General features: G+C 46.6%; 1 protein-coding gene across 3 annotated transcripts in view; it reads right to left on the bottom strand.

The window, feature by feature from the left end:
- TMOD1 (tropomodulin 1) overlaps positions 1–20,118 on the bottom strand; it is a 94,276-nt gene extending 74,158 nt beyond the window's left edge. For all 3 annotated transcript variants that reach the window (XM_030566167.1, XM_030566168.1, XM_030566166.1), the window contains exons 1-2: positions 20,032–20,118; positions 3,446–3,616 (exon numbers count right to left, since the gene is read on the bottom strand). In XM_030566167.1, the coding sequence (XP_030422027.1) occupies positions 3,446–3,565 (120 nt within the window). In that variant the 5' untranslated portion in view covers positions 3,566–3,616; positions 20,032–20,118. The remainder of the gene's footprint in view (positions 1–3,445; positions 3,617–20,031) is intronic.
- Positions 20,119–20,392: the final 274 nt, after the last annotated feature.

The following is a 20,392-nucleotide window of genomic DNA, read 5'->3' as shown; positions in this document are numbered from 1 at the left end:
TGGGAGCAGACATATTGGGAGCAGAAGTGAACAATGAGGTAAACACATGCTCTTCACTCGGGAACTGTCCCATACATCAGGATAACGTTTTACAACCTGCTCCTGGGTCATCCCACTTGTGATCCCTCTTCCATTCACCTTGCGCCTGGAGCGATAACCTCTTTCCCAGTTGCTTACTTAACTGTGATGCTGATATCATGTCACCTAGCAGGACTGTCAACTTCCCTCACACATTCTCTGCCGCCCCATTCAGACCTGCCGCTCCTTCTGCCTTCCTGTGCTTTTCATGACTCCAACAAGCATCACTCGACACACCTCAGACTAGATTCTCTAACGTTCACCCGCAGTCAGTAAGCCTACAGTCTGAAAACTCTCCCTGATGGCCATGGCTCAAAGCACGTCAACGTGTTTAAAGTGAAGTATGCGATCGAGCTTAGTGGGAGTTAACCACATGCTCGCTGTTTGCTGACTCAGGGCTGTGTTCCCTCTGAAATCAGCAGGACGAATTGCGGAGTTACCGCACCACTCAACAGGAGCAAGCATGGCGGAACCTAGACTTGCCTCACCGCCAGTGTCTTCAGTGAACACAAAGGGGCCCTGCATACCACCATGGCTCCTCCGGCTGCTGCTTCTGTCCCGCCTGTTGAAGGCTGAAATGTTCCTGGTGATGCAGTGAGACAATGGCAGGATGTGAAGCCACACAGGAGAAACTGGATGAAGAGGCAGCTGTAGGATGATGACAGACTGAGGCTGCGGATGGAAATACACAGACCTGGGGCCTGCAATGTACTGGGCAATGAAGATAGCAAGCCAGGCTCTGCTCTTAAGACAAATCATGGAGGGTTTGCAAGCCACCATTAGGAAAGAGCCCAGGAGCAGTCAGGCCCAGCAGTGTGGCACTAGCTTGCACTAGCGACAGGAACATAGTAGAGTGTAGTGGGGCGATGCCCCCCACACCGCTCATACCCAATGTCTGCTGGACTGTCTGCAAGGATTGGTCACCACAGAGCTCCGCTCTATGAATCTGCACACTGTTGCCTTCCCTGAACCCCCGTTTGCTATTAAACGGGCCTTCATTTTAATCGTTCATGTACAAGCGAGTGCCCGTCTGCCACGCTACCGTGAATGTCACGTGGTTGAGGTACACCACAGAACCCATGATCTGACAGAGTCATTCCTATTCCCTCCCGCAGCCCCACCTCACGCATTACTCCACACTAGAACCTCGACTTGATGAACACCAGTCTTACAAACGACCAGTTATACAAACCATTGTTCCCCATGGGGAAAAAATAATCAAAATAGGAGTTCTACTGTGTCAGGAAGCTAGTGACTCAAATCAGTCAGCCTGCAGTAGAACCCCCGTTTTACACGCTAATTGGTGATTGCGCAGTTAATAAAATCAAAAAGTTTATAAAATGGATCATCTCCAGAGAACAGTGGGTGCAACGTGACATCTTCTTCTTGTCCTTCAGACCTCGGCAAAGCGATTTCCAGTGCACTGAAGGCACTGGAATGTGAAAGGATGTTGACTAGTTCTTCAGTGACATCACTTTTGTTATGTGATCACTGTATTTTCTCTCAGGAAAAAGGGCTTGTAGACAGGTTGTTTGTAAAATTGGTGTTTGTAAAACTGACATTCCACTATACATTCTTATGCACTGCATTGGAGTCCAAGCAATGTATTCTCATTGCAGTTCCTGCAGTGGCAAAGTACTGATAGAGGGTCTCCTGCATCACCGTGGCATGGACTCGTGTAGTGCACCCGTCTCTGCAGAATCTCCATTTTCATTCGCAGAGGTAAGTTTCCAGCCCTCATGACCACAGAGATTAGCTTCCAAATGTGGATCAAGTGCAAGTCATGCAGCAACATCTGCCAGAGTCTGCAGAGAGCCTGGAACAGTGACTCCAAAGGGCAAACTCCCAGTCCCTATTCCCCTCATTGCATTGCCCATTCTAAAGCCGAGGGATGACACTTCAGTGTTAACGTTAACTATTCCATTGCTGATGGTGTTAGTGGATGGAAGGGGAGCAAAGGGAACACCTAGCTTTTGCACAGCACTTCTCTCAGCATGATGCTGAATGTGACAATAAGGGACCGAATAAATAAAAAACATGAGAGGGCAGATTCTCCCTATGTTCGGTGTGTAACTTCCCTTTGACAGCAGGGGGGATCCACTGTGGATTGACGGGACTATGAGGTTCTGAACTGATATCCCAACTTGTGGACTATAAACAAATATGGAATCCAGCCCTGTCCTCCCTACAGGCTTGAGAGCCCAGAGTTACGCCACCGAAACACTGAACAGCATGTGCTCAGCAGGCAAATATTTTCTTGAAACTAGGCAAACTACTGAGTCCTCACTAAGACCTGGACCCTGCAAATGCTTATGCATGTGAGTTGCTGTCTTTTATACATCTGCGCAATTCCCATGAACTTCCAGGGCTACTCATGTGTGCACATGTTTGCAGGATCAGGGTCCAAGTCCGCCGTGCCATCTCCAAGAAAGCTTGATACAGAGTAGGTGGAATATTCACCATCTCCTTGGAGCCAGGCTCCAAGGAGCTGGGATCAGCAGGAGTGCTTCTGCCCAGGGAGGCTGATGTTCTGAACTCTCTGCCCAGGCTCAGTGGCAGTGGCCTGTTTCCATTCTGCAGCAGCTGCTGTTCTAGGCAGTGCTGCAGGAAGAACAATGAATTATCACCTAACTAAGTCAGTGGGACAGCACACATACCATAGGTTCTTTGGGATCTGGATCTTGTGAGCGTGAGTTCTACCGACAGGGACAGGGCTGGGAGAGTTTTTAAACAGGATGCAAACGTACAGCCCAATTCTGCCATCCTTACACAGAATAAGGGCTCTGAGTGATCCCACTGAATTCAATGGGACTGCTATCATAATAAGAAACTACTCCATGTCACTAAAGTATCAGAGGGGTAGCTGTGTTAGTCTGGATCTGTAAAAACAGCAAAGAGTCCTGTGGCACCTCATAGACTATAGAACGTCACTAAAGTCAGCAGACTCTGGCCCTCAGTCTAAGCTGGCACTTCACCCATCACAGCAGAAAAGAGCTGGTTCAGTAACATTGCTCTTTAGCAGACCTCTGCTCCAGTTCCAGATTTTGCTTGGCTTCGCCTGTCATTGTATTCACAGGAGCACTGAGAAACTGGAGTAAGACCTTGTGTAACAGCATGAATGGCCTGCATTTTTCAGAGGAGCAACTACATTGCTTAGGTATTAAATTTCTCATATAACTCATTAAATGAAATAAAAAGAACACACAAAGTCATGAATTCAGACCACATAAACTACAGTTTCAGGAGATGGACAGAGAGTTTAGCAGATTAAAGAAGTAAATACAGACAGATCCACCCAAAAGATATAAAGCTTTTTGCCACTGTTACTCAGAATTAGCCATTTAGAGGTCATTTAAAATCTACTTACATCAGGGTCTAGCTCTTCCAGTTCATTCTCCAGTGTCCTGAGTTCTTCTTCTGTCAATGCACTAAGGATCTTATCCTCATCCAGATCCCGGTATTTCTCCAATTCCTGTCTGTACGACATTTCAGAGAAATCTCAGGTTTTAAATTCTCACGTTTTATGCTGAAGGGTGACCTAAAATAAAAAAAAAAAAGGGCAACGTGAAAATGGAGCTCACACCACTACTGCTATTGGAATGCAAGATATTCTTCAAATGTGTAACTGCAGATGTATAAGAAGCAAGTAGAAGGGCAGCATGAGCTCACATTCCGAGTCCTAGTCCCACAGTGAGGCTGAGGGGAAGTACTCAGCATTCTGAGCAGTACTAGAAATTTACTTCTGTTAAGGTGAACATCAGCAATGACTGCGCAGAGAAGAATCTAGTGACCACATTTTACCTTGGCCCACATTTTTTTCCTGGAGGGACAATAAATCACTACTTTCACCAAAACAAAAACTCCCCATGGGATCTAATTCTGGTAACCTTACTCAAACCGAGTAATACTTTCCTCTGTGGCCAGCCCTACTGAAAAGCAATGCTCCAGATCAGCAGGGTGGCGCAATCTCGTGCTCTGTGCATTTCTGCACCCATTCAGAATCTCTAAAAATCTGGACTAAGGCCATGAGTCTCAGAAGTGCAGCAGTTTTCCTTTTAAATTAACTTTCTAAATGGGAGGTGAAGAGAGAAGTCTGGAAGAATGAGGAAGCAGATACACAGCATATGTAACTCAGGAAGTAATCCAAGTTCAGTAAGCTTTGCTAAAATGATGCATGCCATCATGATGTATTTATCTGCATATGTGAACTGATTGGTTAATGTAGTTCTACACTTTAATATTGTTTACCTCTGAGAAGGTAAACAATGGAAACTAACTAACTGACCATATGATTTGTCAATCAATTATGAGCAAGGCTTTTTCTCATGTACTTAATATAAAATAATGATGCATATAGAGAGAGAGGAGATGCTATCACCTCTCAGTTCAGTAATTGATACATTTAAATGGAATTAACAAAACAGCCAATAACGGAGACTTAGCTGTTAAGATGTAGTTCTTTTAAAACTCTAGATATTTAAAAAGGTATTATAACAACCTGAAATAACAGCTAACACATACACGTATATGCACCCAGGCATACCTAAAAATATATTTACTTATATTTTTCACCTGGAAAGTTTGCTTTTGATACATAAAGTTTTCAAAGCACTTAAGTCCCTTCCCGTAGGTCCCATGGAAATTAGATGGCTTTAAAAACATTACAAACATCACCTATCCTATCAATTTCAAGGGATGGGGGGGGGCAGGGATCTTCTCTTGCCATTGTCTTCTGTAGTATCTGAAAGAGGATGATGTATGAGCCCATATGTTTCATATGCCTCCTTTTCATTAAACTGGAATTTTTCCCTATCTCCATAAATGACCATTTAACCTTTTTGATTTTAGCTTCTTCACTTTCTCTTGAGTTCTTTTGTGCTGCACAGCCCTAGCCAGACTTCTCTAGATTTTCCCAAACCAATCCACAGCCAATCATGCACTTTTAGGGTATATTTTACTTCCCCAATACATTTTCATTAACTGAGAACTTCCTGTATCACAACTGCTGTTCTGATTAGAAAAATAACCTTTACACTGGTCACAAAAGTGAACATTAAACATACAACATTTGACAGCATGGTATTAAGTTTTAGGCAGCCAGCAAATACTTTGTTTCCCATGTTTGTGATCATAATTCAAATATAACATCCATTTCCTTTGCTCAAAGTCTGCGTGCCCTATGCCACTGCAGAATCGCACCTTTTATTTACACAATCCCATTTAAAAGCAGTCACTATTTTCCAGGCATGACGACATCAGCTCAGGCTTGATACAGTAGGGATGAGCCACTAGCAGGACTCGTCTGTTTTAAATTGCTAAATTGGGGCCAGGCATATCGAGGGCAGGAATAATATAACCCGGGAGTCCGGAGAAGGAAGCACCAATTGTATTTGCATTTTCTGGATCTGGCACTTGGACGCAACGGAACAGCTTTGGATTCCAATACGCCTAATCACCAATGTTGCTTAAGTAGATTTGCACTGTCAAACAACTGATATACTAGCACTCAGACATCTCTCACCCAGGGGAGTGCTGCTGAGCAGGGAGGGTGGAAGGGTGTCTGTCATTCATGCAGGGCCCTTGTTCCCAAGCCCAGACTGGTTAGCCTTCTGGGCCAGCTGCAAAGCAGACCCTCTCTACTGGGTTTCAGAGAAAGGGATAGGCTTTTGGGGTGACTGAAAGGGAGGAGATTCTCATTGTTATTTTAATGTTCATGTCTAGTTTGGATGGGCCCAAGTCTGCAAAGTATCAAAGGAATCCATTTTGAAGCACTTGGAGGAGAGGAAGGTGATCAGGAACAGTCAGCATGGATTCACCAAGGGCAAGTCATGCCTGACAAACCTGATTGCCTTCTATGATGAGATAACTGGCTCTGTGGATATGGGAAAGTGGTGGATGTGATATATCTTAACTTTATCAAAGCTTTTGATACGGTCTCCCACAGTATTTCTGCCGGCAAGTTAAAGAAATATGGGCTGGATGAATGGACTCTAAGGTGGATAGAAAGCTGGCTAGATCATCAGGCTCAATGGGTAGTGATCAATGGCTCGATGTCCAGTTGGCAGCCGGTATCAAGCGAAGTCGCCCCACGGATTGGTCCTGGGGCCGGTTTTGTTCAACATCTTTATTAATGATCTGGATGAGGGGATGAGTTGCACCCTCAACAGGTTCACAGGTGACACTAAGATGGGGGGAGAGGTAGATACACTGGAGGGTAAGGATAGGATGCAGTGTGTCCTAGACAAATTGGAGGATTGGGCCAAAAGAAATCTGATGAGGTTCAAGAAGGACAAGTGCAGAGTTCTGCATTTAGGATGGAAGAATCCCATGCACTGCTACAGACTGGGGACCGACTGGCTAAGCAGCAGTTCTGCAGAAAAGGACCTGGAGATTATAGTGGATGAGAAGCTGGATATGAGTCAGCAGTGTGCCCTTGTTGCCAAGAAGGCCAACAGCATATTGAGCTGTATTAGTAGGAGCATTGCCAGCAGATCGAGGGAAATGATTATTCCCCTCTATTTGACACTGGTGAAGCCACACCTGGAGTATTGCATTCAGTTTTGGTCCCCCAACTACAGAAATGATGTGGACAAATTGGAGAGAGTCCATTGGAGGGCAACGAAAATTATTAGGGGGCTGGGGCACATGACTTATGAGGAGAAGCTGAGGGAACTGGGGTTATTTAGTCTGCAGAAGAGAACTATCTGAAGTGGGGTTCCAAAGAGGATGGATCTAGGCTATTCTCAGTGGTGGCAGATGACAGAAGCAGCAGCAACGGTCTCAAGTTGCAGTGGGGGAGGTTTAGGTTGGATATTAGGAAAAACTTTTTCACTAGGAGGGTGGTGAAGCACTGGAATGGGCTATCTAGGGAGGTGGTGGAATCTCTATCCTTAGAGGTCTTTAAGGCCCAGCTTGAAAGAGCCCTGGCTGGGATGATTTAGTTGGGAATTGGTCCTGCTTTGAGCAGGGGGTTGGACTAGATGACATCCTGAGGTCTCTTCCAACCCTATTCTTCTAAGATTCTATGATTCTATGAAAGTGCTGAGTCAATTATGAACTGAGGGCACTGTGCATGTCTCAGGGCTGGGTCCTGTTTTGTGCTGTGCCTATTTTAATGACTGCAAAAATAAAATACCAAAGAGAAACAGACTGAATGAGCTCATCTGATACGCTGACATCTGCATCATGGTTCAAAAATCACTTCGTGTGCCTGCTGGCCTGCACTGACCCTGGGTGGCAATGCCTATGTTGGTTGCAACCTTAACTCTGATGTAGTTCCTCTCTCCACAACAAAAGGATGTGGCTCCACACCTAGCACAAAACAGGGAGAGACCAGCAAAGCAAGTGACTCTACAGCAATCTAACCTTTAACTCACCCATGCTGAGAGGGAGACAAAGGCGGGGGAAGGGTTTGATTGCAGACAACAGCCTGGGACGTTGCTGCTGGAAAGCGTGTCCCAAAGTTTGGTGTTAGACTCCTACAGGTCTCAAAAGCATCCGTGAGGGAGTGATCTGAGGCCTGCAGCACAGAGCAAAGTTTGCAGCTGTGACTGCCAAGGACAGGTGTGAACACCCGAGCTGCTATCCCCAGAGGCCGAGCAATGCATGTGGAAGTCTCTCCTGGCCGACTGAGGTATTTGCTAGCATAGTGGAATTGAAGGACCAGTGTTTATGACCGTAGAGAACACGACCGAGGCACTAGCAGTATAACAGGGAAGTACGAGGTTTGGTTTGGTGATAGACCGCCTAAATGGAGCCAGATGGCCTCATGCGAGAGCCAACAGCCTGTTCCTCAGGAAACAACCTCTCCGATCCCTAGGACAAATGGCCAACACTGGCTAAGGTGATGGGGGATTGTGGGTGCCCAATGTGAGACACACAGCAGGGACCTTGTGGGGGGCTAGGGCATTTCTGTGTCCCCACAGTCCCTGTGGTGGGGTGGTTACCTGCTCCTGCCCTGAGGTGTTTAAAAAACAGCCCTGGAGAGGGCTGCAGCTCTAAAAGCTGGGCTGATTGGGGAAGCAGCTGCAGCTGGGCCACGCCCCAATGAGGCCACACCTGGCCTGTATAAAGAGGCTGGGAGCCAGGAGCTCAGCAGTCTCCCTCTGCCTGTAGAGGGAGAAGGGCCTGGCTGCAGGGAGCTAGAGACAGGGTACCTGAGTGGAGCAGGGCTGGGGAAGGGCAGAGGAGCTGGGGAGCTCCAGCCTAGGAAAGCCCCAGGCTGTGGCCTAGCATTGGGCCAACAGGTACTGGGTGTTGCAGAGGGCAGCCCAGGGGTAGGCAAAGGCAGCAGGTCCAAACCCAACCTTGCCAGTGATGAGTGGCTGATCCTGCAGTCTGCCCCAGGGCGGGGGCCTAGACAATGAGTGGCAGTAGCCTGATACTGAGGCGAGGTGGGGATAGTGTGTGGAGGTTCCCCTGGGAGGGGGAGACCCTGAGAGAAAGAGGTTACTGCTGGGGAGCAGCACCCCAGGTAAAAGGGGCACTGGGTCCTGGGAGGGACACGGGGGGCCAACAGCAAGCAGAAAGGTGGATCACCAGCCAGCAGAGGGCACTCTGGATGCTAATTCCCTAGAACACCAGCAGGAGGCGCCACAGCGTGAGTCTGCTCGCTTACAGTCCCCAATTCAAGTTATTTATAATGACCTCCCTGTTTGTAGCACACAAAGGGTTCTCCACCCAAAGACAAGAAAGGTCCCTTTGCCTTGCTCTCCTTGTGAGAGGGGGTCAAAGGAAGAGAAAAGAAAGGCAAAGGTGCCCTGTCTCTTAAGCCGTCTGTCTGGGGCCAGCCCTGGGGGCTTCATTGATCAGCTGCTCTACTGTCTTCAGTTAGGGTCCATGGTCCATCTCCAGCCCCTCCTCTTGGGACACTGCTTTCCCACTGGGCCATGCAGCTTCAGGGCTGTGAGGCCTGGCTGACCAATCTGTGGTCAGTCATCTCTGAGGTGGAGCAGTCTTCACCCTGTCCTCCACCCCTTTCTGTGGCAAGTTCCCCTTTCCAAGCACTCCCCTCCTCGCTAGCCCAGAGGAGCTGATCAGTCTACTCTCCACCAGAGCCAGTGCGATTTCCCAACAGTGCAAGGCACCCCCCTTCTGCGAATCTCCCCTTTGCAGCCCCTGCCTCCCCTCGCCCTAAACCACCAGCCAGGGCACTGACAGAGTCAGCCCGAACGGCAACTGGTCCCAAGGGCATCCAGCGAGGAGCCCGCTAACTTCACTCACATGTAGGGTGACCAGATGAGACGGAGAAAATATCAGGACACATGGGGGTCTGCTGGCGGAGCGAAAAAAAAAAAGAGTGCTGCCAGTGAAGCAAAATTAATAAATAAATAAACATTTTAAAAAATTGAATCTCAACAAAAGATCAGTCGGATGCGGGACAAACACCTAAATAGCGGGATGGTCCCGATTTTATCAAGACGTCTGGTCACCCTACTCACATGTTTTAATCACAAAAAGAATTAACCACACTAGTGCCATACTATGGATGTGGCTGTAAATGCACAAATGTCAGGAAATTCAAACATACTCCTCCCTCAATGACCTCTCACATAACAAACACCAGAGAATTTTACTCAGCAATTCCTGTATCAAATTGATAATTTCTGATGGAGCTAGAGCATTTCTTTGACAAAGAGACTTCAGCTGGATTTAATGACTCCAAGTGATGGAGAATCTCCCATGCCCTCATGTGAGTTGTTCCACTGGTTAATTACCGTCAGTTAAACAGTTGCACCTTATTTCCAGTCTGAATCGGAGTAGCTTCAATTTCCAGCCATTCCATCTTGCTCTGCCTTTGCAATGTATTCTGAAGGTAGCCAAGCTCAGGCAGTTATTGGAACCCTAACTCTGAATTCCTAGACTGTTGGGCCTTTGAAATCTCAGCTATAACCCAACGTTGATTAAATATTTTACATTTAAATCCCTTGGTTGGTTTTGTGTTTAAGAATTGTTTTTGATCACACACAAGAGCACACAGTCATACAAATTTAAACACAAAATGACCCTCAGAACCATGAATGATTTATAGCCCTTGAAGACACTTCATTATAGTACTGACAATTTTCTCTCATGCTTGGTAACCAGCCCCGTTCCTTTTCACTCCCTGGTGGTCTCACGCTGTACATCACTACAGAACAGCAGCACATATACCATTCAGAGGTCATCTGGATTCTAGTTACACAAAAGTGCCAAGAGGAAACAAAGAGTTGTGACCTTGAGACTGTAAACACCTCCTCTTAGCAGGCTTCTTTCTGCTGCTGTGTAATTGATCAATCATGCCTGATCTTAGCCTAAATCGAGTACTCATACAGCTGTCCCCCTGATAAAGCTGACTATCAATCCGAGCTACCATGCAGATTTCAGTGTTTGCTGTGGTAAAGAAGGTGACATGAACCAGGAGAAGCACAGATATCCATAGGCCATATGAGAGCTGTTATAGTCACCCTATGCCTCAGTTTCCCCATCTGTAAAATGAAGATAAAGATTCTGACCTTTGTAAAGCATTTTGCAATGTGGTGATCAGACAAGCTATGTAAGTGCTAGGTATTATTATTGCCAGAGCCATGGCAATCACTGATTACATACTAAAGCAACAGGTAAACAGATCAGAGCAGTGTGAGCTACAACTCCAGATTGGAAATATAAGGAGACAAATAAATGCTTGCCTGACAAAAACCAAAAATCTATAGGAAAATATCTCCCAGGTTTACAGGTGGAGAAGCAAACAAGGGAGTTTCTTCCCTAATGTGACACCAGTTGACTAAGTCAAGCTGCCAACTTTCAGAGAGAAGTGCAGCAAAATGCTCTACGTTCTAAATTCAGCCTTGTTTTTAAATTTCACTAATAGGTTGTGCAAGGCTTGCTCTGAATTGCCCTAGCTCTAGGACCATCCCTCATGGGAGTGTGCAGTGTTTTGGTTTATATGATCCTTTTGCAGGAGTTAAGTAAAATCTGAGTCATAAGTCAGAACCATTATTTTTAAATTATATAAACTTCACATAAATCACCCTCTTTGCAGCTGCTGCAAACATTTTTGTTTTTTCTTTGGCCCGTAGTATGATTTGCAAGATAAACAAGAGATACATTGGATACACAGTAGGTGCTCAGTCATTAAAAGTTAATGATAACCAAACATTCTGTGACGACATTTAGTGTTAATTGCATGGGCTGGGGCAGGTTATATCTAAGGCACAACCTGAGAGGGCAGGGGGTTACAGTGAAGAGACAGAGAGATTAGGGCCTTAAATGTTCTAATTTTGGACCCTGAGATCATGGATCCCAGGAAGCCTGATCTCTCACAGATCCCAATGACTTCTGTTAGAGTTGTGAGCACTCCACATTTTGGGAACACCAGGACCTCGGTGTCTCATGCAAATGTGCCCAGAATTAGGGGCTGATCTATTACCCACTGGAGACATAGGCAGGGAAAGACACCCATTGACTCCAGCAGACATTGGATCAGGTCCTTAGTGAATTCTTCAGAAAATTTGGGCCCAGGCAACTTGCCCAAGGACTTACAGCAAATCAATGAAAGTGTCAGGTCTAGAACTCAAGAGGATCCTTCTTGATCTCATTTGCACTGGTTTGAATCAGGAGGAAATCTAGAGAGTTTACACTGGTGTAAGCATATTCAGAAATAGACTTCTCTGATCATGTTTCTTTCCTGCCTTGCACCTCATGTTGTCCCTTACACCTGTGCTGATGGGTGTAAAATGCAGCCACTCTGAGCTGAGACCATTTACACGCACTTTGCGTAGGTGTTAACAATGACACAAGGGGCAGGGCCCTGGAGAATTATGCTCCCTGTCTCTCAGTCCCATGATCAGTGCCCTAGACCATGCTCCCAACTCATGCGGTGGACCAGTCAATGCGCAGTTAATCTCAGGCACTAGCTTTAAATGAAGCATGCTTACTGAGACGTGAATATTTGTTACTATTACCAAGTGGCAAGTCTTCGGTCTGGAGAGCAAGAATAAATACCTAAGACCAGTCCTTTTATGGGGCTGCTTTCTGACATGTGTGCACTGATTTGTTTTCTGGCTGATTTCGTTCTCTTAGTCAGAAAGGAAAGTACCTTTTTAACAAGTGATAAATATGGACCCCGGCGACTGTGCCAAACACCCCTTCTCTGCTCAAGTCCACACTGCTGCCTCTAACACACAGGAGGCTGAAAGAGACAGAGCTACAGAGAGATTCACTGCAAAAATGCCACTAAATAACGCATCCTTTGCAGAACGGAGAGCTAAATTCTGCCCTATCCAAACTTCCTTGTGTGACCATATAGGAGCACATGGGATTACACAGGGTGGAAGTCAGGACAGAGTCTGATCCCTTTCATTTCAAGAGCAGACACACTCATCTTCTGCCCCTATTAATTTATGCTCTTGAATCTCTCATTGTTGCTGCCAGTCTTTGTGCACCTTCCTAGTTCAGCTCCCGCCAATTACAAAAACCAACTGATGCGACGGGTGAGTGTAGATATTGCAAGCACAGAGGCAGTGGGGATGGAGAAGGCTGCTCAGGAAGAGATCTGTACCCAGGCTGAGCTAACTGCATCACAGCTACATTGGGAAGGTGCTAGGGTTGTACTTTGACAATGGCTAGCTCAGCAGGTAGGCTCCAGAGTACATTTTGCTTTGCAGAGTAGCTCTTGGAGGTTCTTGAGTGTCGGTGCTCTAGGTTTTTGGCACACCTGTGGCTGCCTTTTCGGCAGTCTCGATGAAAACATAGCAAACATTAGACCCCCAGGAGATGCAATGGCTGGAGCTGTGGAAAGTCGAGTGGGCTCACATTTCTATGGTTTCTCACTGCTCAAATGGGGTGAGTGACTCTCAACTGTAGTAAATTGCCCGTCAGGTTGTGAAACCAATCCTGACATTGCTGCCCCTTTGAAACTCCCACTGAATGCCCTGGGAACACTGCACCTGGACTAGGCTCCAAGACTGGCAAGAAACCAAAGGGGCAGTCTAGGCACTACAGATCCACTGGTCATTTCCTAACTGCCAGCCCTGCATGAAAACCAAGGAGGGCTCCCACTGACTCTCACTGCACCTTCCTTTCCTCTTGTACGATGCCTGGGCCAGAACAGATTCCAGCTCCCCAGAAGCGTTTCAGCTCTTGTCTGCCCTTCTAACAGCAGTGTAAGCAGAGGTCTGACTCAGCTCTCCCCTGCCTTCTATTGAGGAACTGGGGGAAGAGACCTCAGGAGCAGATCATATTTGGACAGACACACATGCTTTGCCAAAGTAATCAATTTGGCTGTTTGGGGTTAAAATTCACTTAAGTCTTTCATGCGGGGGTAATTAAATGATGTTATTATTGTATGAGGAAAGGGCAGCAGACCTATACTTAATATGCCTATTCTAATTTATTTATTGTGCCTTAATTTAAAGGAATCGTCCTAACTGGAACCTTAGTCACTAAGCAGGAGGTACTTTCGGGTCACTGTTGTGCTGGGCTGGCCTTACCATGAGGCGAACTGAGGCGGTCTCCTCAGGTGCCAGACTTAGGTGGGGAGGAGGGGGCGTCACTAGGACCCAGAGTGTAGAAAATTGTGTCTGGTGCATATGTATTCTCTCTGCTCTAGACACACAGAGATGGTGGAGTGCTATGCTGGAGGAAAGAGGGCACGAGAGACATAACAGGCAGGCAGGAGAAAAGGGGAGAGGGAATAATAGAAAGCAGCAGGAGCTGCAGGGAGAGAGAGGAGGAGGTGCCTCTTACGTACCTCTCCAGCACCCCAAGGAGCCTGGACTGATTCACATCAGCTTCTCAGGGAGCTTCCTGTTTCCTGCTGCTTCCCTGAACCCACTTGAGGAGAACAGGCAGTCAGCTGAAGTAGTAGGAGCCAGTTAGGCCCTTAAGACGCTGATATCTTCCCTCACTCAGGCCCTGCTACCAGCCTGCTTATTTGTCCCCTTCAACTGAGTGTTGAGAACTACTATAGCTGGCACAGAACAGCAGCCATGAGTGAAAGAAGAAAACGCCCCTCTGGGGCAGCATTCAGAAAAAGAAAGAAAGCAAAGGGAGCTTTTCTGTCTAAGCAGGAAGGAGCTCTCCTGAGATACATAGACACAAATGTTCACGGTGAGCCTTCTGGCCCCATTGAGGATCTGAGTGGTGAGGAGATGCCTGATCTTCCAGTTAGTCAGAGTGCAGGCGATCTGGCAGCTACTGCAGCATCCATATCTCCATCTCAAATGGATGGAACCATGCACATTCCTGAAGAAAGTATAGATCAGAGAAGAGTGTGGTGGAGGCACTAGGAACAGCTGCTGCTGAGTTTAGTTCCTTAAGTCTAGATGATCCAGGACTGTGGACCCACTTGAGCAGTAGCCTGAGGGACTTCCTTGTACTGCATGGGCCACAGCAAGTGAAAAACTTCATGATCCCCAAAGACAATGAAAACAGAAGTTTCCATCCAACACATTACTGGTGTGAAATCCCCAGTGGTGACAAAGTGGAGAGGCCATGGCTTATGTACTCAAAAACCCAGAATGCTGCACACTGTTTTTGTAACAAACTCTTCCAGTCTAATGTTCCAGCCATGTTGGGTTCTACAGGAACAAAGGACAGGAAAAATCTGGCTAGAAATCTGGCACGCCAAGAGAAGGCAGCAAATCACGAGAGAGCATTCCATAGGTGGAAAGAGTTTGAGATGAGACTAAGGTTAAAGGCCACCATATGTGATCAGCATCAAGAGAAGATTGCATCAGAGTCTCTTTACTGGCAAAATGTTTCGAAAAGGCTCATTGGCATTGTGAGAATGCTTGCTACCCAAAACCTAGCACTGCGTGGCACTTCAGATCAGCTGTATGTGCCAAACAATAGAAACGTCCTTAAAATTGTGGAGCTGATGGCAGAGTTTGATGCTGTACTCCAGGAGCATCTAAGAAGAGTCACCACCCACGAAATGTACACACACCACAACCTTGGAAAAACAATTCAAAACGAGATCATACAGTTACTGGCAACAAAAGTCAAACAGAAGATTGTGGCAGATCTGAAATCAGCAAGATATTACTCCGTTATTCTGGACTGCACACCTGACATCAGATGTACGGAAAAAAATGACTTTAATGGTGCATTTTGTAACAACAACAGAACCTACTGAAAATGTCCCTGCAATGGTGACTGTCCGAGAGCATTTTCTAGAATGTGTTGACATTGATGATACTACAGGAGCTGGTATGACAAATGTGCTTCTTAAAAAGCTGGAAGATAGGGGAATTGCGATAGCTGACATGAGAGGTCAGGGCTACGATAATGGTGCCAACATGAGAGGAAAGAACAGAGGAGTGCAGACACGGATCCGAGAGTTAAACCCTCGAGCTTTTTTTGTCCCATGGTGTTCTCAATCATTGAACTTGGTGGTCAGTGATGCAGCATCAGCTTCTAATGAGGCTGCTGAATTTTTTAATGTAATTCAAAGCACCCATGTATTTTTCTCTGCATCAACTCATCAATGGCAAATTTTGAAACAACATCTCGGAACTTCCTCTCTGAGACTCAAACCACTGATTGCCACACGATGGGAAAGTCGAGTGGAGGTGCTAAAGCCTATCAAACACCAAATTGGGAAGACAGATGATGCCATAGTTGCCATTATGGAGGATAAAGCTATGACAGGAATTGTTCATGGGAGAACAGTGGCAGTGGGAAATGGAATCACTAGAAACATACATAACTTCAAATTACTGTGTGGCTTCGTCTTGTAGCATGACATACTGTTTGAAATAAATGTTGTACGCAAGAGACTCCAGGGTGTTGACCTTGATATATCTGGAGTAATGGAACAACTGGACAAAGCAAAGTCATACCTACAGTCTTACCGGTCAGATGAGGGATTTCAAAACGTTTTGAAGAGTGCACAGAAGTTGGCAGAGGAACTTCACACTGAAGCTATTTTCCCACCCATTCAAGAATACAAGAATCACTGAAGAAGACATTTTGATTACGAGGGATGGGATAATCCCATAAGAGACCCCAAACAACAATTCAAGTTGAATTCTTTATCCAGGTGCTAGATTGTACAATACAGTCAGTTGAAGAACGTTTCATGCAGCTCAAGGAACACAGCAGTATATTTGGGATGTTGTATGATATTCCAAAACTCCTCATTATACCTGAAGAAGACCTACACTAGCAATGCAGAGCACTAGAGACAATGTTGACACATGATGACATGCGCAATATTGATGCGAGTGATTTAGGTGATGAACTGAAAGCGCTTTCAAGATACATTTCAGCAGGATCAACTCCAAAGGCTGTTCTGGAATATATGTGCACACATAAGATGACCACCCTCTTTCCAAATTCTTTTGTTGTTCTGTGGATACTTCTAACACTTCCTGTAACAGTTGCCAGTAGAGAACACAGCTTCTCCAAGCCGAAGTTAATAAAAACACATCTATGCTCCACAATGACTCAGGAGAGGCTGGTTGGCCTTGCAACCATCTCAATAGAGCATGTGCTGGCCCGGACTGTGGACCTTCAGGAAGCAGTTCAAATCTTTGCAACCAAGAAGGCACGGAAAGCACCACTTTGATTATTCAAACAGATAAAAATGCCAGTGTTTACTATGCAGACAAGAAAAGTTATATTTGCTGTTCAGGCATTTGAAAGTTAAGTGTTAAAATTTTTGAACAAGATATTTTATGCTGTTTGTTCTCCTTTATTGGTGTAGATAGCAGAGCAGTATCATGAGAGGGGTAGAACAGGAAGAATGAAGAATTGAGAACTTCCAAATTTTTGGCCCAAGTGAGGGGGCATGGGGGCATCATTTGAGCTCCCCTGCCAAAATGTTGTGGGCTGTCCCTGCTGTTGTGGTGTTTTCCCAAATTAATGCTGTGTTCCCTCTCCCCTTACTAAAAGTTTTCACTTGTTATACACGACTCAGTGCCTGTGAGGGGGCAGCATTGCCTCTTAATCTACATTTACACTATCTACACTGCAAACTAAGGATGCGATTCCCAGCTCGCATAGATACACTCATGCTAGCTCTCAGCTGAGCTACCACGCCAACAATAGTAGTGTAGCCATGGTAGCACAGGCAGCAGTGGCACGGGCTAGTTGCCCAGAGTTCATAACCATCAGATTCAGGCGGGTTTGTACTTGGGGCGGCTAGCCCATGCTGTAGACCTTGCTGCTGCAACTATTTTTAGCACGGTAGCTCAATGAGACCTAGTGCACGTATTACCTCTGGGGGAATTCTGCACCACTACACACATGCAGAATTCATGTCCCCTGCACATTTTTTCTCCCCCATAGAAAATGCATTCTGCTGGAGATGTCCTGCAGCTATTATTCAGAGTTCTGTATTAATATAGCTAGTAAGGAATCTATTTGTCAAAAATCACTTCCTGAATCTTTTTGTTGTTTGTATTGCTGCAGACATACTTGTTGACAGGTATTCTGAAATAAATTGCCAAAATAATTGAAACTTATATTGTGCTTCTATTGTGTGATTTTGACAAATATGCAGAATTTTGCAGAATTTTAAAATACTGTGTGCATTATTTTTTATTTGTTGGCACAGAATTCCCCCAGGAGTAGAGTATGTCTGTTCCAGCTGGGACCCAGAACCCCGGCCTCTAGAGTAGATGTAGCTTTAGAAGCACCCAGAGGCGATGTTTAATTTTCTCAGATTTCTGGGAGGGGGCTCAAGATGGTTCTGTTTTGTAATGCTAAGCCCCCCCCCACAGTTATTGAACCTGGCTCTTCTTGCTGCCAACACCACTTGGCAGAAGGGTTACAGGATAAAAACTTTTGTTAGCCAGGAACATACATGTACAGGAATCTGATTATACACAGGCCCAAGTTTACACACTAAGATGATGTCACTTTTCAGACTAGAACTGCACCATAGGTTGAACTGCAAAGGTAAAGAGGCAGATCCTCAGCTGGTGTAACTTGGTGTTGCTCCAAGTCAGTCGACTACAGTGGCTCTACAGCAGATGAGGACCTATCTGAACATTAATGCTGAATGGCCATGCCTGTTCTCTGGATTAAGAGAGGGGCTGTCAAACTGGCCCATCCCACTGGAACACATTTCATTAAAATGGAATATATATATGTAAGATACATGTGTATAGATAGAAACTATTGAAGCGAATGCAACTCAGAGATTAATTACTGGGGTCCTTAAACGCCTACTGCTATGTCTGATCTCAGCTGAAAGTAACATGGATTATGGCATTGCAGCAGCACACATTCTAATTACAGGTGAACTGCAGAGCTAAAATTAAAATTCTTTGTACTAAAATAGCTTGTAAGTAATTAAGGACAGGGCCCGATTCTCCATTCTGTTACACTGGTTCCATACCAGCATAGCTCCATGAAATAACGGGAATTGCACCAGCATAAAACTGGTGTAATGAATAGAAAATCTGGCCTATAATATTTAATTAAGCTAAATCATTAATTCAAACTATAATAATGAAATACAGATTGAGTTAAAAAATCTGCAAGTGCTTGGAAGAGAATGAAGTCATGGACAATAAACCAGCAATGGATTTACAAAGGATAAATCACAAGGAATTGCTTTTGGGGAAGGAATTACAAATTTAGCAGAAGCAGCGAATACAGTAATTGCAACACAGTGATTCATGACACCTTACTTGAAAAATTAATTCAAACTGCCTTTGATATGAATACTGTGAAATGGATCAAAACAAGTGCTCAAGAAATAATGGGTAATAAATCACAATGCACTACTTTGTGGGGTATTGGGACCTGGCTCCTAACGTTCCCAAAGATATGGCACTTAGTGTCGTATACTTATAAATACTTTCAACACACTAAACATGAGAGTCCTCTTTCTGCAAGCCATTTCCTAACAAAACACCACTCACAATGACCAAAAGTACAAGGACAGGCTCACAAATTACATCATCTTAACAGAATGATTTTTTTGATTGAGTGGATCCGAATCCTATTCCTGGGAAAGTTTGGTGGAAGAGCTGAAAATGGATGTGTCATGTGAATAGGGTTCTACATCACACTATCCACAGGCAGCAAGCCCTGAATCAAGATTGGGAGTGAGGGTTTTATCAAAGGCAAAGATTAAGTCCAGTGAACAGCTGCGCTTTACAGAAATAGGGGAACAAATAAACTAGGCACCTCATGTACAGGAAGGGCAGAGCTGGGGATCTGTGTGTTTCATGGATATTTGGAATGGATGCCAATGTTCATGAAAGTCCCTCTTAGCTGTGGCTATCAGGTTCTCTGCAAGTGCCGGTCTAATTTAACTTGTGCCTCATTAAATTGTTGTCAGGCTCATTCTTTAGGGAATTTGCCAGGGCTGTGGATCCAATGTGTTATACAAAGTGAAACAAATAGAAAATAAACTGTCCGGCAGGTGTGAGCTCAGCAGGGTTCAGAACAGCTTTGAGCTCTTACTGGTAAAATTCAGTGGTAAAAGGTAAACCAATAACCAGAGCTTGTTAAAGGCTCTAGCCGCCTGCTTTGGGGCTCAGAGGAGATTCTCCCTGGGCCAGGCTAGCCCAGAACTGCAGGGAGTCTCCTACGTCCCTTTCAAGCATCTGGGGGAGGCATGGGACTGGGACAGAGGACCCAGCCATGGGATCCAGCCTAGCGGTGCCCAGGGGCCAGGGCCCCATCCCCTACAGTCCCCACGCCCCTGGCAGAGCGGGACACCCCCGCTCGCCTGCCCCCAAGTCCGTGCAGCCCTGGGAGGGAAGCGCAGGACCCCGACGCTGCTTGTGGTTCCCGGGCTGCTCCTCGGCTCCCAGCCCCTGTGCCCAGCCCCCGGCGCGGCCCTGCAGCGGCGCCTCGCTCGCAGCGCCAGCCGGGCGCTATTTATAGAGCCGCTGCTGCCGCTGGTCCCGCTCGGTGACAGCCGAATATTTTGCCCAGATATGGGCCGGGGCCGCGGGGAGCCAGGGCGCGGGGCGCTGGGGGCCGCGAGGGACCCGCGGGCGCGGCGCTTACCGGGCTCGGGGCGCGGGGCGAGGGCGCAGGGCCAGGGGCGCACGGGCTGCGGCGGCCGCGTCCTGCCGGGGGCTGCGAGATGCGCTGACCTGCGCCGCGTCCTGCCGGGGAGGCGGCTCCGAAGCCGGGCGCACCGCAGCCTCCCACGGCTGCCACTCAAGCGGGGGGCCGGGCTCCGGCAGCGGCGAGCCCCACGCGGGGCCGCCGGGCGCTGCCCGAGGCTGCGCTACAGGGACGCGGGGGGAGTTGGGAGAACAAGCCCCCAGACCGCCCCAGCCCCAATCCCGCCCTTCCACCCCCACCCCAATCCCCCCAACAGCCCTTCCACCCCCAACCCCACCAACCACCCTAATCTACCTTC

Source organism: Gopherus evgoodei, chromosome 6 (genome assembly GCF_007399415.2).
Source record: "Gopherus evgoodei ecotype Sinaloan lineage chromosome 6, rGopEvg1_v1.p, whole genome shotgun sequence".
In the NCBI taxonomy this organism is placed as follows: domain Eukaryota; kingdom Metazoa; phylum Chordata; order Testudines; family Testudinidae; genus Gopherus; species Gopherus evgoodei.
Note: the sequence above shows the minus strand (reverse complement) of the source record. Positions and strands in the feature narration are given on the sequence as shown.